Source organism: Stenella coeruleoalba (genome assembly GCF_951394435.1).
Source record: "Stenella coeruleoalba genome assembly, chromosome: 1".
Lineage (NCBI taxonomy): Eukaryota > Metazoa > Chordata > Mammalia > Artiodactyla > Delphinidae > Stenella > Stenella coeruleoalba.
The window spans coordinates 4,859,104-4,877,280 of NC_137169.1; the positions used below are offsets into that span (position 1 = coordinate 4,859,104).

General features: G+C 40.8%; 2 protein-coding genes across 2 annotated transcripts in view; one reads left to right on the forward strand and one right to left on the reverse strand.

Annotated features, from left to right (window-relative positions):
• The window catches only part of CAMTA1 (calmodulin binding transcription activator 1), a gene marked incomplete at its 5' end in the record, with an annotated part of 885,827 nt that overhangs the window by 64,878 nt on the left and 802,772 nt on the right, over nt 1-18,177 (forward strand).
• Nucleotides 12,766-13,982, reverse strand: LOC307187318 (ubiquitin-conjugating enzyme E2 variant 1-like; the record flags this gene model as incomplete). Its single annotated transcript, XM_079923187.1, has 2 exons — nt 12,766-13,352; nt 13,959-13,982. The coding sequence occupies 2 exons, from the start codon at nt 13,980-13,982 to the stop codon at nt 13,074-13,076; spliced, it is 303 nt and encodes a 100-aa protein (XP_079779313.1). The 3' UTR covers nt 12,766-13,073.

Below are 18,177 nucleotides of genomic sequence, written 5' to 3' on the forward strand. Positions count from 1 at the left end.
CTTAACTCCTTAACTAACAGGAGCCCTTGAACAAGTGATTTTTACAGGGGTTAAATTTGTAATACAGAGCCTCATTAGTATTACTTAGAGTGCTTCTAAGCTATTTGTAAAACTTCAGAGATACATTTGTTACCTAATGAGATTACAATTTGAGTCAGATGTCACTCTTCATAGTTTTCCATTAAGAAATATATTTTTGATAATTTTTATAAACCAGTTTGTTAAGTAAGCATCATGTCTGTTAATCTTCTTATTCAGTGAGCATTTTGAGTGCCTACTGTGTGCCCAAGCCCTGAGGTAAGCCGGGCCATTCAGAGGTGAATAAAAGGGTGTCACAGTCATATGGGGAAGACACATAAAAAATAATTGCAAAGTGGTGTGATAAGGGATAAAATGGAATTGTGAGGTATGTGTGTACAAGATAAACTTGAGGCATATAAGTGGTGGATGTTTTATAAAATATGACACTAAGACTGTATTTTGAAGATGATTATGAGTTTGCTGGACAAAGAATCAGCAAGAAAACTTTCCTGGCTGAAGGAACCACATGAGCAAAGGATTGGAAGAAGGCAGTAGTTTGGCTTGCTTGAGTAATTAGGTATGGCTGGGTCAGGGTTTAAGGAGAGAGATAGATGAATTAAGGTTAGTGAGGTAGGCAACAACCAGCTCACAGAAAGCCTTGTATGCCATGCTGGGTTTACATTTTTACCTTACAAGTAGTCAGGATCACTTGAAAGATTTTAATCAGAAAAGTAGAATGATCAGATTTTCATTTTACACAGCCACTCTGTGGGCAGTTTAGAGAATGGTTTGGAGGGAAGTTGGGAATTGGGGAGGAATCCATACCAGAGATAATTAAGACCTATTTTAATGCAGCGGCAGTAGAGAAGGATCTGACCAGAGACCTAGAATCAGTAGGATATATCCTGACCTCTAAGATGTGATGCAAAGGAGAGGAGGAGCTACTGAGATTCTGGCTTGGATGATGGTGGTATGTAGATAATGAAATACAGAAAGAAAAGTAGGTTTGAGGAGGCACTGAAATTATATTTGTATAGTGTGTCTTAGAGAGTGCATGTGGAACATGGAGGAAGAGATCTTAGAGGGTAGTTGGATATAGATCTGGGAAGTCAAGAGAGAGCTGGAAGAAACTGACAGTACAGGTGAACAAGGAGAGTAGGGAGAATGAGAGAAGAGAGAGGTTCTAGTAATGAACGGTTTCCATCATCTTCTCTGGAGCATGAGACTGAATAAGGGAAATGGGAAGAAAATTAAGCTTGTAAAGGAGACTCAGAAGGACTAGTTGAAGAGGAATAGAGCTGAGGGGTTACAGAAACCAAGGGAAGTTGGAGTAGCAAGGAGAATGAACAAAAGGGTCAGCAGTGCCAGATAGCAAAGTAAAATTATACAAATATCAAGAAAGTAGTTTTTGATTTATAAGAGATTTATACACTATTTAGAGGAGGAAATAGAGGGTTAATTACTTAAATGAATTTGGGACAGTTGGCTTACCAATTAAAAAAATAAGTTAAGTCTGTCTCATACCTTATACCAAAATAAGTCTAAAGAAGTAAATGTAAAAAGTGGAAATGATAATACACTAGAAGAAAATATGAGTCTGTATTTACATAATGTTCAGTGTTCTTATCATGACATCAGAATTAGAAAGGAGAAGATGGATAAACTGGACTACATATAAACTCACCATTTCTATGTGCTAAAATTAAAATGTAAATGGGAAACTAGGAGAAGTATTTGTCACATATTTGACAGAGGTTTAATATCCTTAATATATAAAAGATCTATCAGTAAAATGAATGACTGGAGATTTCTGGTTAAGCTGTGATGAGTAACAGGTTAAGCAGTTACTCATCGAAGATGTATTTATCTACCGTCCAAAATTTTGGTAAAATGACAGAAAAGAATCACAAAATATAAACCCGCAAAGATAGAAAATATGGGAGTGGGGTAATTTTTGCTAATGGTAGACAGAGTGGTTGGGCCCTCTTTCCTGCAAGTAGAAAAGCTGGACAAAATTTAAAACAAAATTTGTGTGAAGGTAATAGAGGTAACAAAACAGTGAAGATTTGTGGGCTTGAGATCCGGGGAAGTAAGGAAGCTCATAGATGCAAGACCAGATTTGCATCCACTTTTGCCCTGGAGGATCGATCTGCTGATTCAAGAAGAAGCAAGCAAATGAGAAGTTGGAAAGCTGAGGAGATTTTGATAGATTTAAGGAACTGGAGAGTGGGGGACAAAAATTGGAGTTTGGTATAAGTCAGGGAGGAAGGGGCCCTGGAAAACTCCTTAGGCTTTGAGTCCCAGAGGCCTGTATCCTGGGAACAGTGATCTCTGAGAAGTACTGAAGTTGAATTTCAGATCCCCTCGGTCCTTGATTAGATCAAGGTGATCTTGACAGCACCAAATGTGAATTTTTTCTGGAAGAAGATAACATCACCCAGAACCTCAAATGATCTCTAGATTTATTTACAGTGTCTGGTACTTACCCACTAGATGAGAATTTAGGACAATTTGACAGAAAATCAAGAGGAACAGCAGACTATGCCAATGGATTGTCAGCGATCCAGATAATAGAGTAATTAAATACCATCACATAGTATGTAATATGTTTAAAGAAATAAAAGATAAGCTTGAGAATCGGGGAACTAGAACTTAAAAAAAAAAAGAACAAAGCGTAAATTCTAGAATTGAAGGTCTATAACTGAATTAATTGAGATTAAGATCTCAATGGTTGGGTTTAACAGTAGATTTGTATAGTAATAAATTGAAAATAAATATTCAGAATGATAAAATATGGAGAGAAAAATGATGGGAAATACATAAAAGATTCTAAGAGACATGGGATTCAGTGAAAATATTTAACAATGTGTAATTGAAATCTGAGTAGGAAAGGAAGGAGGAATAGTACAGAAGCAATATTTGTAGAGATAATGGCTGAGAATTCTCTATAACAGACAAGCCTCTCAAATCAAGAACTACTGTAGACCCTGCACCAGATAAATTCAAATAAAATTTCACTGAAACATAAGATTGCTGAAAACCAAAGATAATGAGAGAATCTTAAATACCTAGAGAAAAATTACGTATTACATTCAAAAGAGCAGTAAGGCTGACAGCTGATTTCTCAACACAAGCAACAGAAGTCAGAAGACAATGGAACAGTATTTTCAAAATGTAAACAGTATTTTCAAAATGTAAACAGTATTTTCAAGAAGGTAAACTGCCAGACTGGAATTCTATACCCAGCAAAACATCCTGCAAAAGGGAAGGCAAAAATATCATCCTTTTAGATCAACAAAATGGAAAAAATTAATACACACCAGACCTGCACTAAAGGGGAGTACTAATAAAGATTCTTCTTTGGGCAGAAGGGAAATGATCCTGGCTGGCAGCTTTAAGATGTAGGAAAAGGTGAAGACCAAAGAGAGGGTAAATGCAAATGAATGTTGATATATGAAACAACAATAATAATGTCTTGTGTGGTTTAAAATATGTATGGAATTAAAAATTTTAATAATAGCATATGAGTTGTGGGGATGTAAATAGGGTTAGTATCCTGTGGTCTTTGCATTGTCCAGGAAGTAGTAAAATTATTAATCTACTTGAGACTTTGGTAAGTCAAGGATGCATGTTGTAATCTCTAGGATATTCATTAAAAGAACATTAAAAGAATATATACCTACTAGCTAATGGAGAGGAAATATAGAGGAGGAGGAGGAGGAGGAGGAGTAATAGTAGTAGTAGTAGCCCAAGGAAACTTGATTAATCCAAAAGAAGACAGAAAAGGAACATCGAGTTTGTGGGAATAATAGGAAGCAAATGGTAGGATGATAGATTTACACTCAGGATATCAGTAATTATATTATTATTTATTTTTTAAAATATGGAACGCGTCACGAACTTGCGTGTCATCCTTGCGCAGGAGCCATGCTAATCTTCTCTGTATTGTTCCAATTTTAGTATATGTGCCGCCGAAGCGAGCACAGTAATTATATTATTGATAAATAAAAATGAACTAAAAATTTCAATTAAAAGACAAAGATTGAGAGATTAAATTAAAAAAAAAAGGTGGATCACAACTCTGTACTGCTTGCAAGGATGCATAAAAGTGGAAGGACAGTAAAATGGTAGAAAAAGACATATCACTCAAACACTAACCGAAAGAAAACTGGTGTACCTATGTTAATAAAGTGGAATTTAGGGCAGAAAAGCATTATTAGAGATAAAGAGAGACATTTCATAATGATAAAATACTCAATTCAATAGTTCTACATCTGTACGTGCCTAAAAACATGGCCTCAAAATACAGAAAGGAAAAATTGACAAAACTAACAAAGAATAGACACATCCACAATCATAGTGGGAAGTCTTAATACACTTAATTAACTGATTGAATAAACAAAGAATCACTTGATGATCTCAATAACACACCTAACAGTCTTGACCTAATTGAGGTCACAGTGGGTTTGCCAGTAGATTAGAAACAGTAGGAGAGACCTAGGAGATTGAAAATAACAAATATTGAAAATGAAATACAGAATAAAATGAAATATGCAATAAATAGGACACTGCACCCAATAACTATTATACATGCTTTTTATATACACATGGAACATTTATAAAAATTGCTGATCTATAAAGCAAGTGTTGACAGATTTCAAAAGATTTAAATGAGAGCATCAGACTTATTACAAAGATAGGTTTACTATTTGAAAAATCAATCAGTAGAAATCACTGAGTTAATAGGGTAAAGCAGAAAAATAATGTGATAATGTCAATCGATGTAAAAATTGCCTTTGGTAAAATTCAGCATCTGTTCAAAATGAAATCCCTTAAGACATTATGAGTAAAAGGTAAATTCCTTAATTTGATAGAGATTACTTAGAAAAATCCTATAGCAGACATCATGTTTAATGGTGAAGTGTTGAAAGTTTTCCTCCTGAGACTGGGAATAGAAATAAGTTATTTTCGGGCTTCCCTGGTGGCGCAGTGGTTGAGAGTCCGCCTGCCGATGCAGGGGACACGGGTTTGTGCCCTGGTTTGGGAAGGTCCCACATGCTGCGGAGCGGCTGGGCCTGTGAGCCGTGGCTGCTGAGCCTGCACGTCCGGAGCCTGTGCTCCGCAACGGGAGAGGCCACAGCAGTGAGAGCCCTGTGTACCGCAAAAAAAAAAAAAAAAAAAAGTTATTTTCACCATTACCACTACTTTATTATTTTATTTAGAGACCCTACCTAGTTCAATATGACAAGAAAAATAAAAGGTACAAGGATCAGAAAGGAATGAATAGAACTGTTTTTGTAGATGACATGATTGTGTATGTAGAAAAAAAAATCTCCTTGTAACTTATTGTAATTAATAAATAAGGTTGCAAGATTCAAAGTAACTCTGGACACAATTGCAGTTTTGTGTATCAACAACAAATAGAAAGTGAAATAAAAATATCATTTGTAGTAACATACACAGTCATATTTTTCAGAATAAATGTAAAGAAATGTAAGGCATCTATACAGGGAAAAAATAAACACTGAGAGAAGTTAAAGGTCTAAATCAATAGATGGATATACCATGTTAATGGATTAGAAGAATCAGTGTTGTAAGATGCTGATTCTTCCCAAATTCAACTATGCCTTCAGTATAGTACTAATCAGAATGCCAGCAGATGTTTTCTTGATGGACTTGACAAACTGATGTTAACATAGGAGTGCAGACAGCAGGGATGGCCAAAATAATTTTGAAGAAAAACAAACTGAGCAGACTTACTATACTGGGTAGCAAGACTTACTGTAAAGCTATAGTCATTAAAATAATATGGTTTTAGTAAAAGGCTAGACAAGTTGACCAAACAAGCAAAATAGTCCAGACACAGATCCATTCGTATCTGGACACCTGATTTATCGCACAGGAGGCTCTGCAGGATGGCAGAGAAAGAACAGTCTTTTCAATAAATGTGTTTAGTTAGTTAGATACTCATGTAGGGAAGGGGAAAGAAATGCGACCCTTACACTACACACATTAATTCCAAATCTGTATCAGCCTGGATCAAAGCAGGAGAAAAAAAAACAAAGAGTAAATTGAAGGAAAAAGTTTAATATGAACATTTTATGTTTTTGCGGTACGCGGGCCTCTCACTGTTGTGGCCTCTCCCGTTGTGGAGCACAGGTTCTGGACGCGCAGGCTCAGCAGCCACGGCTCAGGGGCCCAGGCGCTCTGCGGCATGTGGGATCTTCCCGGACCGGGGCACGAACCCGCGTCCCCTGCATCAGCAGGCGGACTCTCAACCACTGTGCTACCAGGGAAGCCCTAATATGAACATTTAAAATCGGGTTGTTTGTTCTTTTGATGTTGAGTTGTATGAGCTGTTTATATATTTGGGGTATTAATCCCTTATCAGTCATATTACTTGCAAATATTTTTTCCCACTCAGTAGGTTGTCTTTTCATTTTGCTGATATAAAACATAATTTTTAAAAAAATGAACATTTTTCACCATAACAGGGAATGGAAGTAATGAGGGATAGGCTCATAAAAAGTGAAGAGAACTCTAAAGGATATAAGAATAGCAGACGTACAGCGTAGCTGCATCCTCTAGAGCTGAGGCAGAGCCCCCAAGGAAGAGTCCCACCCTGCCCAAGGCTGAGACCCATTCCTCGTCCCCAGGGCAGGCTGTGATGTGAGGCTTGCTGCAAGGCGGAGAAGTCGTGGTGGTGTCACACTGGTAGAACCTGATGGAAAGCCGCCCTCTGGAGCTTGCCATAAGCCACTCTCCTGTGCCGGAGGAAGGTGCCTCGTGGGGAGACGTCTCACTGGAGGCGCCCTGGGGGAAGCTGCGGGGGGGTGCTGGGCTGTGTGTGCTGCCATCTCCGGAGGCCTGGGAGGCGGCCCGCACGGCAGGAGCTGAGCGAAGGGGATGCTGCACATATGGGTGAAGACGCCTGGGCTGTAGGAGGATGCTGTGGAGGAACACACCTAAGTAAGATCACCGGAAGGAAGGCTCTGTGTAACAGGATGTCAAGGTGGTAGCAGTTTTTTTTTCCTCTCCTCAGGAATAGGATTATGGTGTCCCTAACCCCTGTATTCGTTCAGCATTTATTTAATAAATGTTAAACATTCTCTCTGTGCCAGACAGCGTATTTGTCACCAGATACATAAGAGAGGACAAAATAGACGTTGAACTTGCTTTTGCCGAGTCTGTGGTCTAGTAGGACAGCCAGCCATTCAGTTGGTCAGTTGAGCTCCTTTTTTCAGACACTGTTCCAGTCCCTGGGGACGTATAGCATGGTCATCAAGACACAGTTTGCCTTTAAAGGGAAACAGCCATTAAGCAGATAATTGTAAGAATAAGTATGTATTTACAAAATGAAGGTTGTGAAAGGTTGTTCAAGAGCAGAGGACCTAATATAGATCAGAAACCAGGGAAAGACTCCCAGGAAGTGAACTTCTTGTGATGGGAGGGACGGGAGGGTTAGAGAGATCAGTGGTCAGGGAGGGGAGTGTTGTGGACAGAGGCAGGCTTGCGGGAAGGCTCTCCGGGGTGAAGAGGCTGGCACATCTGAAGGAGTGGGAGAGGCAGGGTGGCTGGAGGGCAGGGTGCGCTGAGGGTGGCAGAGGGCAGACAACAGCGGCTCTGTGCCTTCGCCTCCGAGAGGAGCCGGGCTGGAGGCTGGGCGGCTGGGCCGGCGTCTAGAGCAGGTTGGTAGGTGTGAGCAACCTGTGCTGGGAGGGAGAGACCACAGAGAGGAGAGGAGGCCATCATTAACCCAACAAATACACGAGTGTCTCTGTGCCAGGCAGTTTCTAAACTCCTGGAATAGAAAAAACAAAAAAAAAGCCTGTCTGCAGGGAGCTTAATTTCTAAAGGGGAGGATAAAAATAAAATGAGTTGCCAAGTGCATTGTAGGAAAAAAAGTCTATTTACCCGCTTCAGATGCCAGTCGCAAGTCCAGGTTGTCACCTGTGCTGCTGACCGGAGGTTCCATGACCCCCTCCCTCGGGTTCAATTAATTTGCTAGAGTCACTCACAGAACTCAGGGAAGTACTTACTTACTACCACTTTATTAAAGGGCACAGATGAACACCCAGACGAAGAGATACATAGGCCGAGGTCTTGGGAGGGTCCTGAGTGCAGGAGTGTCTGTCCCTGTGGAGTTGGGGTGTGTCACTCTCCCAGTGTGGATGTGTTCACATCCACAACCTGGAAGCTTTCTGAATCCGGTGCTACTGGGGCTTTATGGAGGCTTCCTCTTGATCAATTATTAATTCCCTTTCCAGCCTCCCTCCCTCTCTGAAGAATGGGGGGCAGGGCTGAAAATTCCAAGCTGCTTTTTGTGGCTTGGTCTTTCTGGTGACCAGCCCCCACCCAGAGCCATCCTGGAGGGCCCCCTCTCCTGCCTCCAGCCCCCCCAACAGGTGGCCTCACTAGAACAAAAGATGCTCTTAGTGCTTTTATCACTTTGAATTTACAAGGGTTTCAGGAGCCCTGTGTCAGGGACAGGTCAAAGACCAAATATGGGAACAAAAGATGTTCTTAACACTTAGGAAATTACAAGGGTTTTAGGAGTTCTCTGCCAGGAACTGGGCCTAGAGACCAGTATATACTTACTATTATCCCACACTGAGGGACCCAAAGGAGATTAGTTGTAGACGAAGATTTATTGTAGGGAAGGTCTGCATGTTGTAGGGATATTAGTACTGATATCCCCAATTCAAATTACAATTATATTTTCTTTGAAAGGATTTAATTATCCAATTATATTTGGAATTCTTTGAGTTAGCTTTGTTTCATGGCGTTAGTTTTGTCCACTCTTTGTTTCTCAGTTGTATTAATATAATTTACAGATCTACTCATCCTTCCAGGCATTACCCAATTGAGAGGTGACTGTTTTTAGTAATTTTAAAATCAAATCAAATTGGAATTATATATTGATTTATATATTGAAGTTCTTTTCCAGCCTCTCTTGCTTTAAGCATTATACTGCCTTACAGTGGTGTGTGTATGTATGTATGTGTGTGTATATGTATGTATATATATGTGTGTGTATGTGTGTGTGGTGTGTGTGTGTGTATGGTATGTGTGTGTGTCACTCCCCTCCACGGCCCCGCCCCCCCCCCCCCCCCCCAAGGAATCACAGATACCTCTTCTCTGTTTTTCTCCCAATGCCCAAATCTGTTGTGGTCATCTTGCATGCCAGTGCATATGTGTGGAGGTGGATGTACATAACTTGCAGAGCATGGAGTTTCTATAAAAATTGTTAACCAGTCCCTTATTGCTTACCCAGTATTCTGCACACCTCTCCAGTTATTTTCTTAGGGCCTGCCGACATAGCTGCTCACCAAAGAGCACAAGCATTTGCCATATTCCCTCTAGAGAGGCACTGATCGGTACTCTCAGTAGCTGAATATGAGAATGTTCGGCTCCCTAAACTCTAACCAACACTAGGGATTATCAGTTTTTTAAATCTTTCTTAGTTCAGTGGGTGAAAAAATTATGTCTTTTTAAAAAAATTTTTTTTGCGGTATGTGGGCCTCTCACTGTTGTGGCCTCTCCCGTTGTGGAGCACAGGCTCCGGACGTGCAGGCTCAGCGGCCATGGCTCACGGGCCCATCCGCTTTGCGGCATGTGGGATCTTCCTGGACCGGGGCACGAACCTGTGTCCCCTGCATCGGCAGGCGGACTCTCAACCACTGCACCACCAGGGAAGCCCTGTGTCTTCTTTTAATTTGCATTTCTTTGTGTGCTCCTGAGATTTAACATGTTTTGGCCACATGTGTTACTTTTTTGAATTGTCTGTTCATTCTTTTGTTCTTTTTTCTCGTAGATTCTTTACCCTTTTTATTTCTGATTTCTATGTGTTTTTCTTAAAAAAGTGTGTATGTATAATTTTTTCCTGGCTAGAAACCTATATTTCAGTCTTTTTTTTTTTTTAAACAATTCTTTTTTTTTAGATGTTGGAGGTAGGAGTTTATTTATTAATTAATTAATTTTTGCTGTGTTGGGTCTTCGTTTATGTGCAAGGACTTTCTCTAGTTGTGGCAAGCGGGGGCCACTCTTCATCGTGGTGCGCGGGCCTCTCGCTATTGCGGCCTCTCTTGTTGCGGAGCACAGGCTCTAGAGCGCAGGTTCAGTACTTGTGGCTCACGGGCCTAGTTGCTCCGCGGCATGTGGGATCCTCCCAGACCAGGGCTCGAACCCGTGTCCCCTGCATTAGCAGGCAGATTCTCAACCACTGCGCCACCAGGGAAGCCCTGTATTTCAGTCTTAATTGTCTTCGTTGCGTCCTCACGTCAGTCCTGTGAGTCACGCCTTCAAACTTTGACTCTTTCTGGCCTTGACAGCATACCTAGGAAAGGTTTCCTTACCCCAGTTATTAATTATTCTCCCTGGATTTTCTTCTTTGTTTTGAATTTTTATCCTTAGATGTTTAATACGCATAGACATTTTGTATATATTGGCAGAGTGAGGTAGAGCTTCTTATTTCTTTTTTCTCCCCAAATAGATGCTTATTATTGAATCATTGATCCTTTCCTACTGATTTGAAATGTTGCCTTTACCTTGTGCTAAATTTCCACAAATACACGGTTTTGTATCTGGATGCTCTCTGTTCATTGATCTGCTTATCTTATGCCTGCATCAAGTACCACGTTGTTCTTTCCTTTTTCTTTTTTTGTCCCTTACACATTGATTTAGTTTTTGTTGATCTGACTTAGTGTGAAGAGAAAATTGTTGCTCCTATTCTATCCTTAAAAATCTAGCAGAAGTGAGATGTGGCTTTGTAGTAGAGGTTCATTTGTTTCTCTAAGTTGAGGTGACAATCTTTCTTTTTTTTTTTTTCCTTTTGGCAGCAGAAGTTGTGGGTTGATGAAGAAAACTAATTTAAAGCAGCTTTTCTTGCCACTGAAAATAGAATTGAAATAATCTGTAATTTTCATTTCTTTAGCCATTGTTTCTCAGCTTTTCTCACATCTTAGAACACATCAAAAATAAAAGTATTTATAAGGCATATGGGATTAATGGATGAGTACTCTTGAGATCAGAGACCACTGGTCCGGGGTCTGGGTGGCCCAGGCCCCCTTGCAGAGCATGAGGGGATCAACATCTGTGACTTGTGTGTGTTGTGACACACATCATTAGGGACGTGTTTGGAAAGTGCTGATCTAGGTTAAAGTATCCAGCTTCAAATATTTTTCATTGTAAATCATTATAGCTTGATATGAATTTAACATTCTGAGACTCAGACTTCTTTTTAAAAAGTTTTAATTGTGCTAAGACGTATATAACGTAAAATTTACCATCTTAACCATTTTAAAGTATACAGTTCCTTGGCATTAAATAAATTCACACTGTTGTGCAACTAACTCCCTGTTCCCTTCTCCCTCCAGCCCTGGCAGACACCTTGCTACTTCCTGTCTCTCTGAATGTGATAACTCTAAGTGCCTCATATAAGTGGGATTGTACAGCGTTGGTCTTTTTGTGACTGGCTTATTTCTCTTAGCATAATGTCCTCAAGATTCATCCACATGTCATTTCCTTCCTTTTTAAAGGCTGAATAATATTTCATTATGTATATACCACACTGTTTATCCATTCATCCATCGATAGACGCCTAGGTTGCCTCCACCTTTAGGTGTTGTGAGTAATGTTGCTGTGACCGTGGGTGTGCAAATCTGAGAGCCAGACTTCTTGTAAGAGTTAGTTTTCCTCATTTTTTCACCTCTTACTCAGCTATTCCAGTCTGAATTTAATTCCCATTCTTCTTCTGAAAGCTCTTTCATAGATCACTAGTGATCTCAGAATTGTTAAAGATAAGGAGCATTTTCCAGGGCTTACTTGATTTCTCAGACATATTCACACAGGTTGACTGTGCTTTTCCCTTGGCCTCTGGGTTGGCATATGCACCCCTGGGTTCTTCTCCCCCGTGTTGGATGTTCCATCTTGCTCTCTTCTACCAGCACCTAAGGTGGGATTTCCTCAGGGCTTGAGACTAGACCTTCTTCTTGTGTGACTGGTAAACGTGGATATTTCTCAGGAAGCAACCGAGGCCCTTCACCTCCTGATATCCACTTTTGCTCTCAGTGACCCTGCCCACTCCCATAGTTTCAGCCTGCCGAGGGCTCCTGCATTTGTTTTGAGCTCAGCTCTCTCTGCCGAGGGCCCCACCAGAGCTGCCCACCTGGTATCTGATTCCTCCAGTGCAGGATCTTGTCCTGTTTCATGTGTCTGAAATGAGCTTGTGGTCTTCCCGTCTGTCTCTCCCGTCTCAATAAAGGGCACCTCCCAGGTGCTTAAGTCAGACCAGGGGGCCAGTTTTAAGATAAACTTTTACATTTAGAGTAGTTTTAGATTTATAGGAAAGTTGCAAGGATATTACAGAGTTCCTGTGTACCACACACCCAGTGTCCCCTAATAACATTAGGGTGGTACGTTCATCCCAGCCAGTAACCAGTACTGATATAGGATTATAAGCTAAACTCCACACATTCTTCATATTTCCTTAGTTTTCCCCTGATGTCCTTTCCTGCTCCAGGACCCCATCCAGGAGGCCACCTGACATTTAGTCATCATGTCTCCTCAGGCTCCTCTGGACTGTGACAGTTTCTCAGACTTCCCTTGTTTTTGGTGACCTTGACAGATCAGGTATTTGTTGATGTCCTTCAGTTTGGGTTCGTCTGCTGTTTTGCTTGTGATTAGGCTGGGATTATGGGTTTTGGGAAGGAAGACCTTGAAGGTGCAGAGCCCTTCTCCTCTCACTGTGATGCTCTTAACCTCCATCACCTGGCTGAGGCAGTGCTTATCAGTTTTCTCCAATCTAGAGTTACTGTTTTTTTCCTCTCAGAGGTCATTTTTTTCTTTTTTTGTTACAGCACAACTTATATATTTCAAAGGACAAAAAATTAGTATCATTTACAGTATCTTAAGATAAACTGCCTTTGAATGGGAGCTTCCTTTTCAGTACTTTGAAGTCTACAAGACGTATCTAGAAAATTTACTACCGTGGAAAACGAAGACTGCTTAAATCGAATGGGGGGTAGGGGAGGGCCTGTGGTTTTTCTTTTCGATTAATTGCTGTAACACCGTCCATCAGGAGGCTGAGGGAGTTTCATATTTTCTTTAGACATCATTAGGTGCCGAAGCTCTTGCAGGACAACCTTGATGCTATATGAATTCTGCCATTTTGCTAGCACTGATATGGCTCTTGGGTCCACCACTCCATTAGAACTATTAACTCCATTCATATTAATTTTTGTTACAGATTTTACACAGGGGGGTGCTTCTGGGTATTTAGGTCCACATTCTATTTTAAGGCTGTATATTCGGTTTTCATAAATTGTCCGAGCCTGTGGTGGCTGCCATCTTGCATCGCTGTCGCTCCTCTGAGGTCATTTTTGACACCTCCTTCGTCTTTTATGTATTGAATCCAAGAATACTAGCTCTATTTCCAAATAAATTTCCGGTCTAAATCACTCTTTACAGCCACCTCTCCAGTCCAGGCCACAATTACCTGTGCCCAGACGGCTTCTAGAGATCTCCTGGCCCCTGTCCCTACTTGCACCCTTGCCCCCTCCCAACCCAGTCTCCACCCAGATGCCAGAGTGGTTTTTTAAAAATGCCAGTTGGATTATGGTACCCCATTTCTCAATCCCTTGAATAATTTTCCATCGTATACTTAAGATACCGTCCAACTTCTCAACATGGTCCTCAAGGCCTGTGTAATCTTGTCTGTCACCCCTCCGGCCTCCTGCCTGGCCTCTCTCCCCTTGTTCTCTGTTCTCTCCCCGAGTTCCTTCTACACTCATGTTCTTCCTCCCACGTTGCCTTTTACGTGTCGTTTTTTCTTCTTCTTAGAATATGGTCCCTGTCCACCTTGTCATCTTCCAGATCTCAGCTAAACATTATTTCCCCAGGGAAAATTGCCTGACCCCCTAGCAGAATTGATGAGGTACCCTTGCTGTGTATTTCCGTAGCATCCTGCACTCTGCTCATGGTGCTTGAAATGACTTGTTCTGTGTCTGAATCCTCGCCTCAGTGGCTAAGATAGACAAAGCTGGGACGTCTTCTCTGCTGTTCATCACACGTCCCGGGCACCTGGTAACCGAGCCTGCCCCATGGTTAGGTGTTCAATATACATTTGTTGAACGAATGAGTTTGTCTTTAAGTTAAATTAGTGAGTAGAACTGCAGAGTGGAAAATCATTACTCTTCCTTTTTTTGTGTGCAAGTTCTTGAATTTATATCTGTGGTTCCCCTGATTGAAGTCCCACATGTATCCTTCTAAATCCATTGTGTAAGGGGCGGTGGGATAGGTATGGTAGTGTATGTAGAAGAGTACATTCCCCTCTGCTGCCCCTGAGGACCTTACTATTCATTCATTGCCTTATTCCCCAAACATGACTGGGAACCTCAGTGTGCAGAGCCCTGTGCAGAGCACGGACATGGGAGGCTGTCAGGGTTGGCGGAACACCTTCCATACCTGTCAGGGCCAGAGCCATGGAGTAGGACAGACCTGGACAGATGGAGTTTCAATTCTAGCTCTGACATTTTTAAGATTTATGTCTTGAACCTTAACCGTTGCTCATCTGAAAAGATGGGGATAGCAGTATCCCTCTTGTAAACCTTGGAAAGAATCAGATAAGCAAAAGAATGCAAGATGATCAGCATCATAATAGTAATCACAGAGCCAGTGTTTATTGCTTTTTTTTAAAAAAACATCTTTATTGGAGTATAATTGCTTTACATTGTTGTGTTAGTTGCTGCTGTATAGCAAAGTGAATCAGCTATACGTATACATATATCCCCACATCCCCTCCCTCTTGTGTCTCCCTCCCACCCTCCCTATCCCACCCCTCTAGGTGGTCACAAAGCACCAAGCTGATCTCCCTGTGCTATGCGGCTGCTTCCCACTAGCTATCTATTTTACATTTGGTAGTGTGTATATGTCAGTGCCACTCTCTCACTTCGTCCCTTCCTCCTCCCCACGTCCTCAGTTCCATTCTTTACATCTGCGTCTTTATTCCTGTCCTGCCCCTAGGTTCATCAGAACCATTTTTTCGTTCTTTTTTTTTTTTTTTAGATTCCATATATATGTGTTAGCATACGGTATTTGTCTTTCTCTTTCTGACTTGCTTCACTCTGTGTGACAGACTCTAGGTCCATCCACCTCACTACAGATAACTCAATTTTGTTTGTTTTTATGGCTGAGTAATATTCCATTGTATATATTTGCCACATCTTTATGTTTATTGCTTTTTAAGTCCTAAGCACCATGCTACTCAGTTTATATTACTTATTTTCATTAATACTCATAGCAACCCTATAAGGTAGGGGTGTTGTTATCTTCATGTTATAAATGAAGAAAATGTGACTTAGTTAAAAAAACTAAATAATTTGTCCAAGGTCATAGAAGTAGTAAGTGGTAGAGCTATTACTGGAACCTAGAATTGGTTCTAATTGGAAAAGAACTCCCTGTATCTTATATATAGCTACCCTATCTTTCAGTATAGCTTTATTCTTTGGGGTTTTAGAGACTTTTAAGGCATCCATTGGCATTTAAAAACTTAAGGGCCACCTTAAGCTGATAGCAGCTGGAATTTGTTTCTTTACCCTTTGGCAGCTCTGACATCTGTGCCTGGATGTCTGCAGGAGGCGGGTGTGTGTGGAGACTGGAGGATGGGGTGGACCCACCTGGGCAGTTTTTCTTTTCTCTTCTTTAAAGTAAATAAATAAATAAAACATTAAGTATTTTTGTAAATAAATAAAATTATTTTTGGCTGCTTTGGGTCTTCATTGCTGCGCGCAGGCTTTCTCTAGTTGTGGTGAGGGGGGCTACTCTTTGTTGTGGTGCGTGGGCTTCTCATTGCGGTGGCTTCTCTTGTTGCGGAGCATGGGCTCTAGGCGTGGGCTTCAGTAGTTGTGGCTCGAGGGTTCTAGGCATGCGGGCTCAAGTAGTTGTGGTGTGTGGGCTCAGTAGTTGTAGCTCGTGGGTTCTAGAGCACAGGCTCAGTAGTTGTGGTGCACGGGCTTAGTTGCTCCGTGGCATGTGGGATCTTCCTGGACCAGAGCTTGAACCCGTGTCCTCTGCATTGGCAGGTGGATTCTTAACCACTGTGCCACCAGGGAAGTCCTGGGCAGTTTTTCTTAAAGTGAGGATTGTGGACTGTTCTAGTCAGACTCACCTGGGGTTTTACTAATGCAGATTGTTTAGCTCCTCTTTTGATGTACTAAACTGTAATCTCTTAGGGGAAGGACTTGAGAATTATTTTTACAAATGACTTGGTTTAAATAGAGGATTCTTATTCATCTGAAGCTTGAGAATCAATGACTAGAGGAAGTGGGAAATGTTGGAGTCTAATCGTTCTGACTGTCACTGTAGGAAGCCAGTAGAGCAATTAAAGTAAGCACTGCGTTGTAGGTTAGTAAACTTAAAAACAGGTCATGCAGAAATAAAGTCAGCAGTGGGTGGGTCTGTTTCGCTTTTGTTTTATTTCTTATAAATTTGTGTTTGGGGAAATTTGGCATGTATTGTATTATTCTTTTTCCCTAGTGGGGATAGTACCTGAAAGGAACGGGTCTCAGTTGTGGTAGAGTTGACATAATATAAATGCTAAATCTGAGGAAGAAATTTAAGAATATTTGGTGAATTTGCATATCATTTGCAAAGCTAGGAGTATGTCTAAAGCTGATTTTTCAAGTCTCTTAGAGAAACTGTCATACTGTGCCTTGATTTTCAGTTTAGAAACTATGGTAATTTCAGGTTTGCGGCTAATATGAAAGCTAGTAATCAGTATCAAACGTTTTAAATTTATAATATTTATGTATTTATTTATGCATTTATTTTATTTTATTAAAATTTTAAAAAATATATATACATACACACTTAAATTTTTTTCCAGTTTCTTTGCCCAGTTTTAATTAATTAATTTATTTTTATATATACATCTTTATTGGAGTATAATTGCTTTACAATGTTGTGTCAATTTCTGCTGTACAACAGTGAATCAGCTATATGCATACATATATCCCCATATCCCCTCCCTCTTGAGCCTCCCTCCCACCCCTCTAGGTCGTCACAAAGCACTGAGCTGATCTCCCTGTGCTATATGCATTTATTTTAAACAGTGAGATTACTTTTATTATTTCACCTAAGAAGACCAGAACCAGGTGGTTCCAGAATTGGTTGGTTCAGTGGCTTGGAAGGTGGCTCCCACTGTCTCCCCTGTGACTCTTGGCTTCTTCTGCATGGTGGCTACAGCATGGCTGTGTGGTTTAAAGTGTGCAGGGAGAGGGCAGAGTCCCTGCCTTTTGACCGCCCCCCATTCTTTAAAAAAATTTTTTTTAACTAAAAATACTTGATTAATCCAAAGGAAGGCAGAAAGGAAGAGCAAAGGAACAAAGAACACAGGAAATAAATAGAAAACAGCAAGATGGTTCACTAAAACCCAACCATATCTGATTAAAAGGTGGGAGATTGACAGACAAGATTTAAGAGAGCAGGACCCTTTAATTCTTCTTGAACTTTGTTCTGGGATGCAACTAAGTTACTTTTAAGCAGTTTGAACCTTTAAGGTTTTGCTTTGTTAGGTGGGTCTGCAGTAGTGCTCAGTCTAAGGCTAATTTTTTCTCCACTCCTGAGGCCTTCTACACAGTGCTTGAGTACTCTGCCCAATGCTTGGTGAATTTAGAGTTTTTCAGTCTCTGACCCCATTCTTAAATAGCTTTTTTGAGGTATAATTGGCATATAATAAATTGCACATACTTTTGAGAAGTGTGCACATGCACACACCCCATGGCCATCACCATTCCGCCAGAATGAGTGTATCCATCACTCTTAAGAGTTCCCTTGTGCTCATGGCAGCCCCTTCCTCCCACTTGCTTTCTCCTTTTGTGAAATCTTCGAAGCTATTAGGGAAAAAATTATATTGTTGAGGATAAAGTCCTAGGTAGAAAGGTATTTAACTTGTAGTTTTAGCTTTTGTTTTCTTTTTGAGGATTGTGGTGGAAATAATATGATGATTGATTGTAGGTGTATGTTGCTGTATCATTTATAAAATGTTTTGAGAAACAGGCACATATTTTAGAACAGACTATCTTTGAGAAGCTTGACAGAGGAAATATATTTTCAGAAAGGTTGAAAAAAATGGCAGAGCTGGTGTCTGTTGTGGGAAGG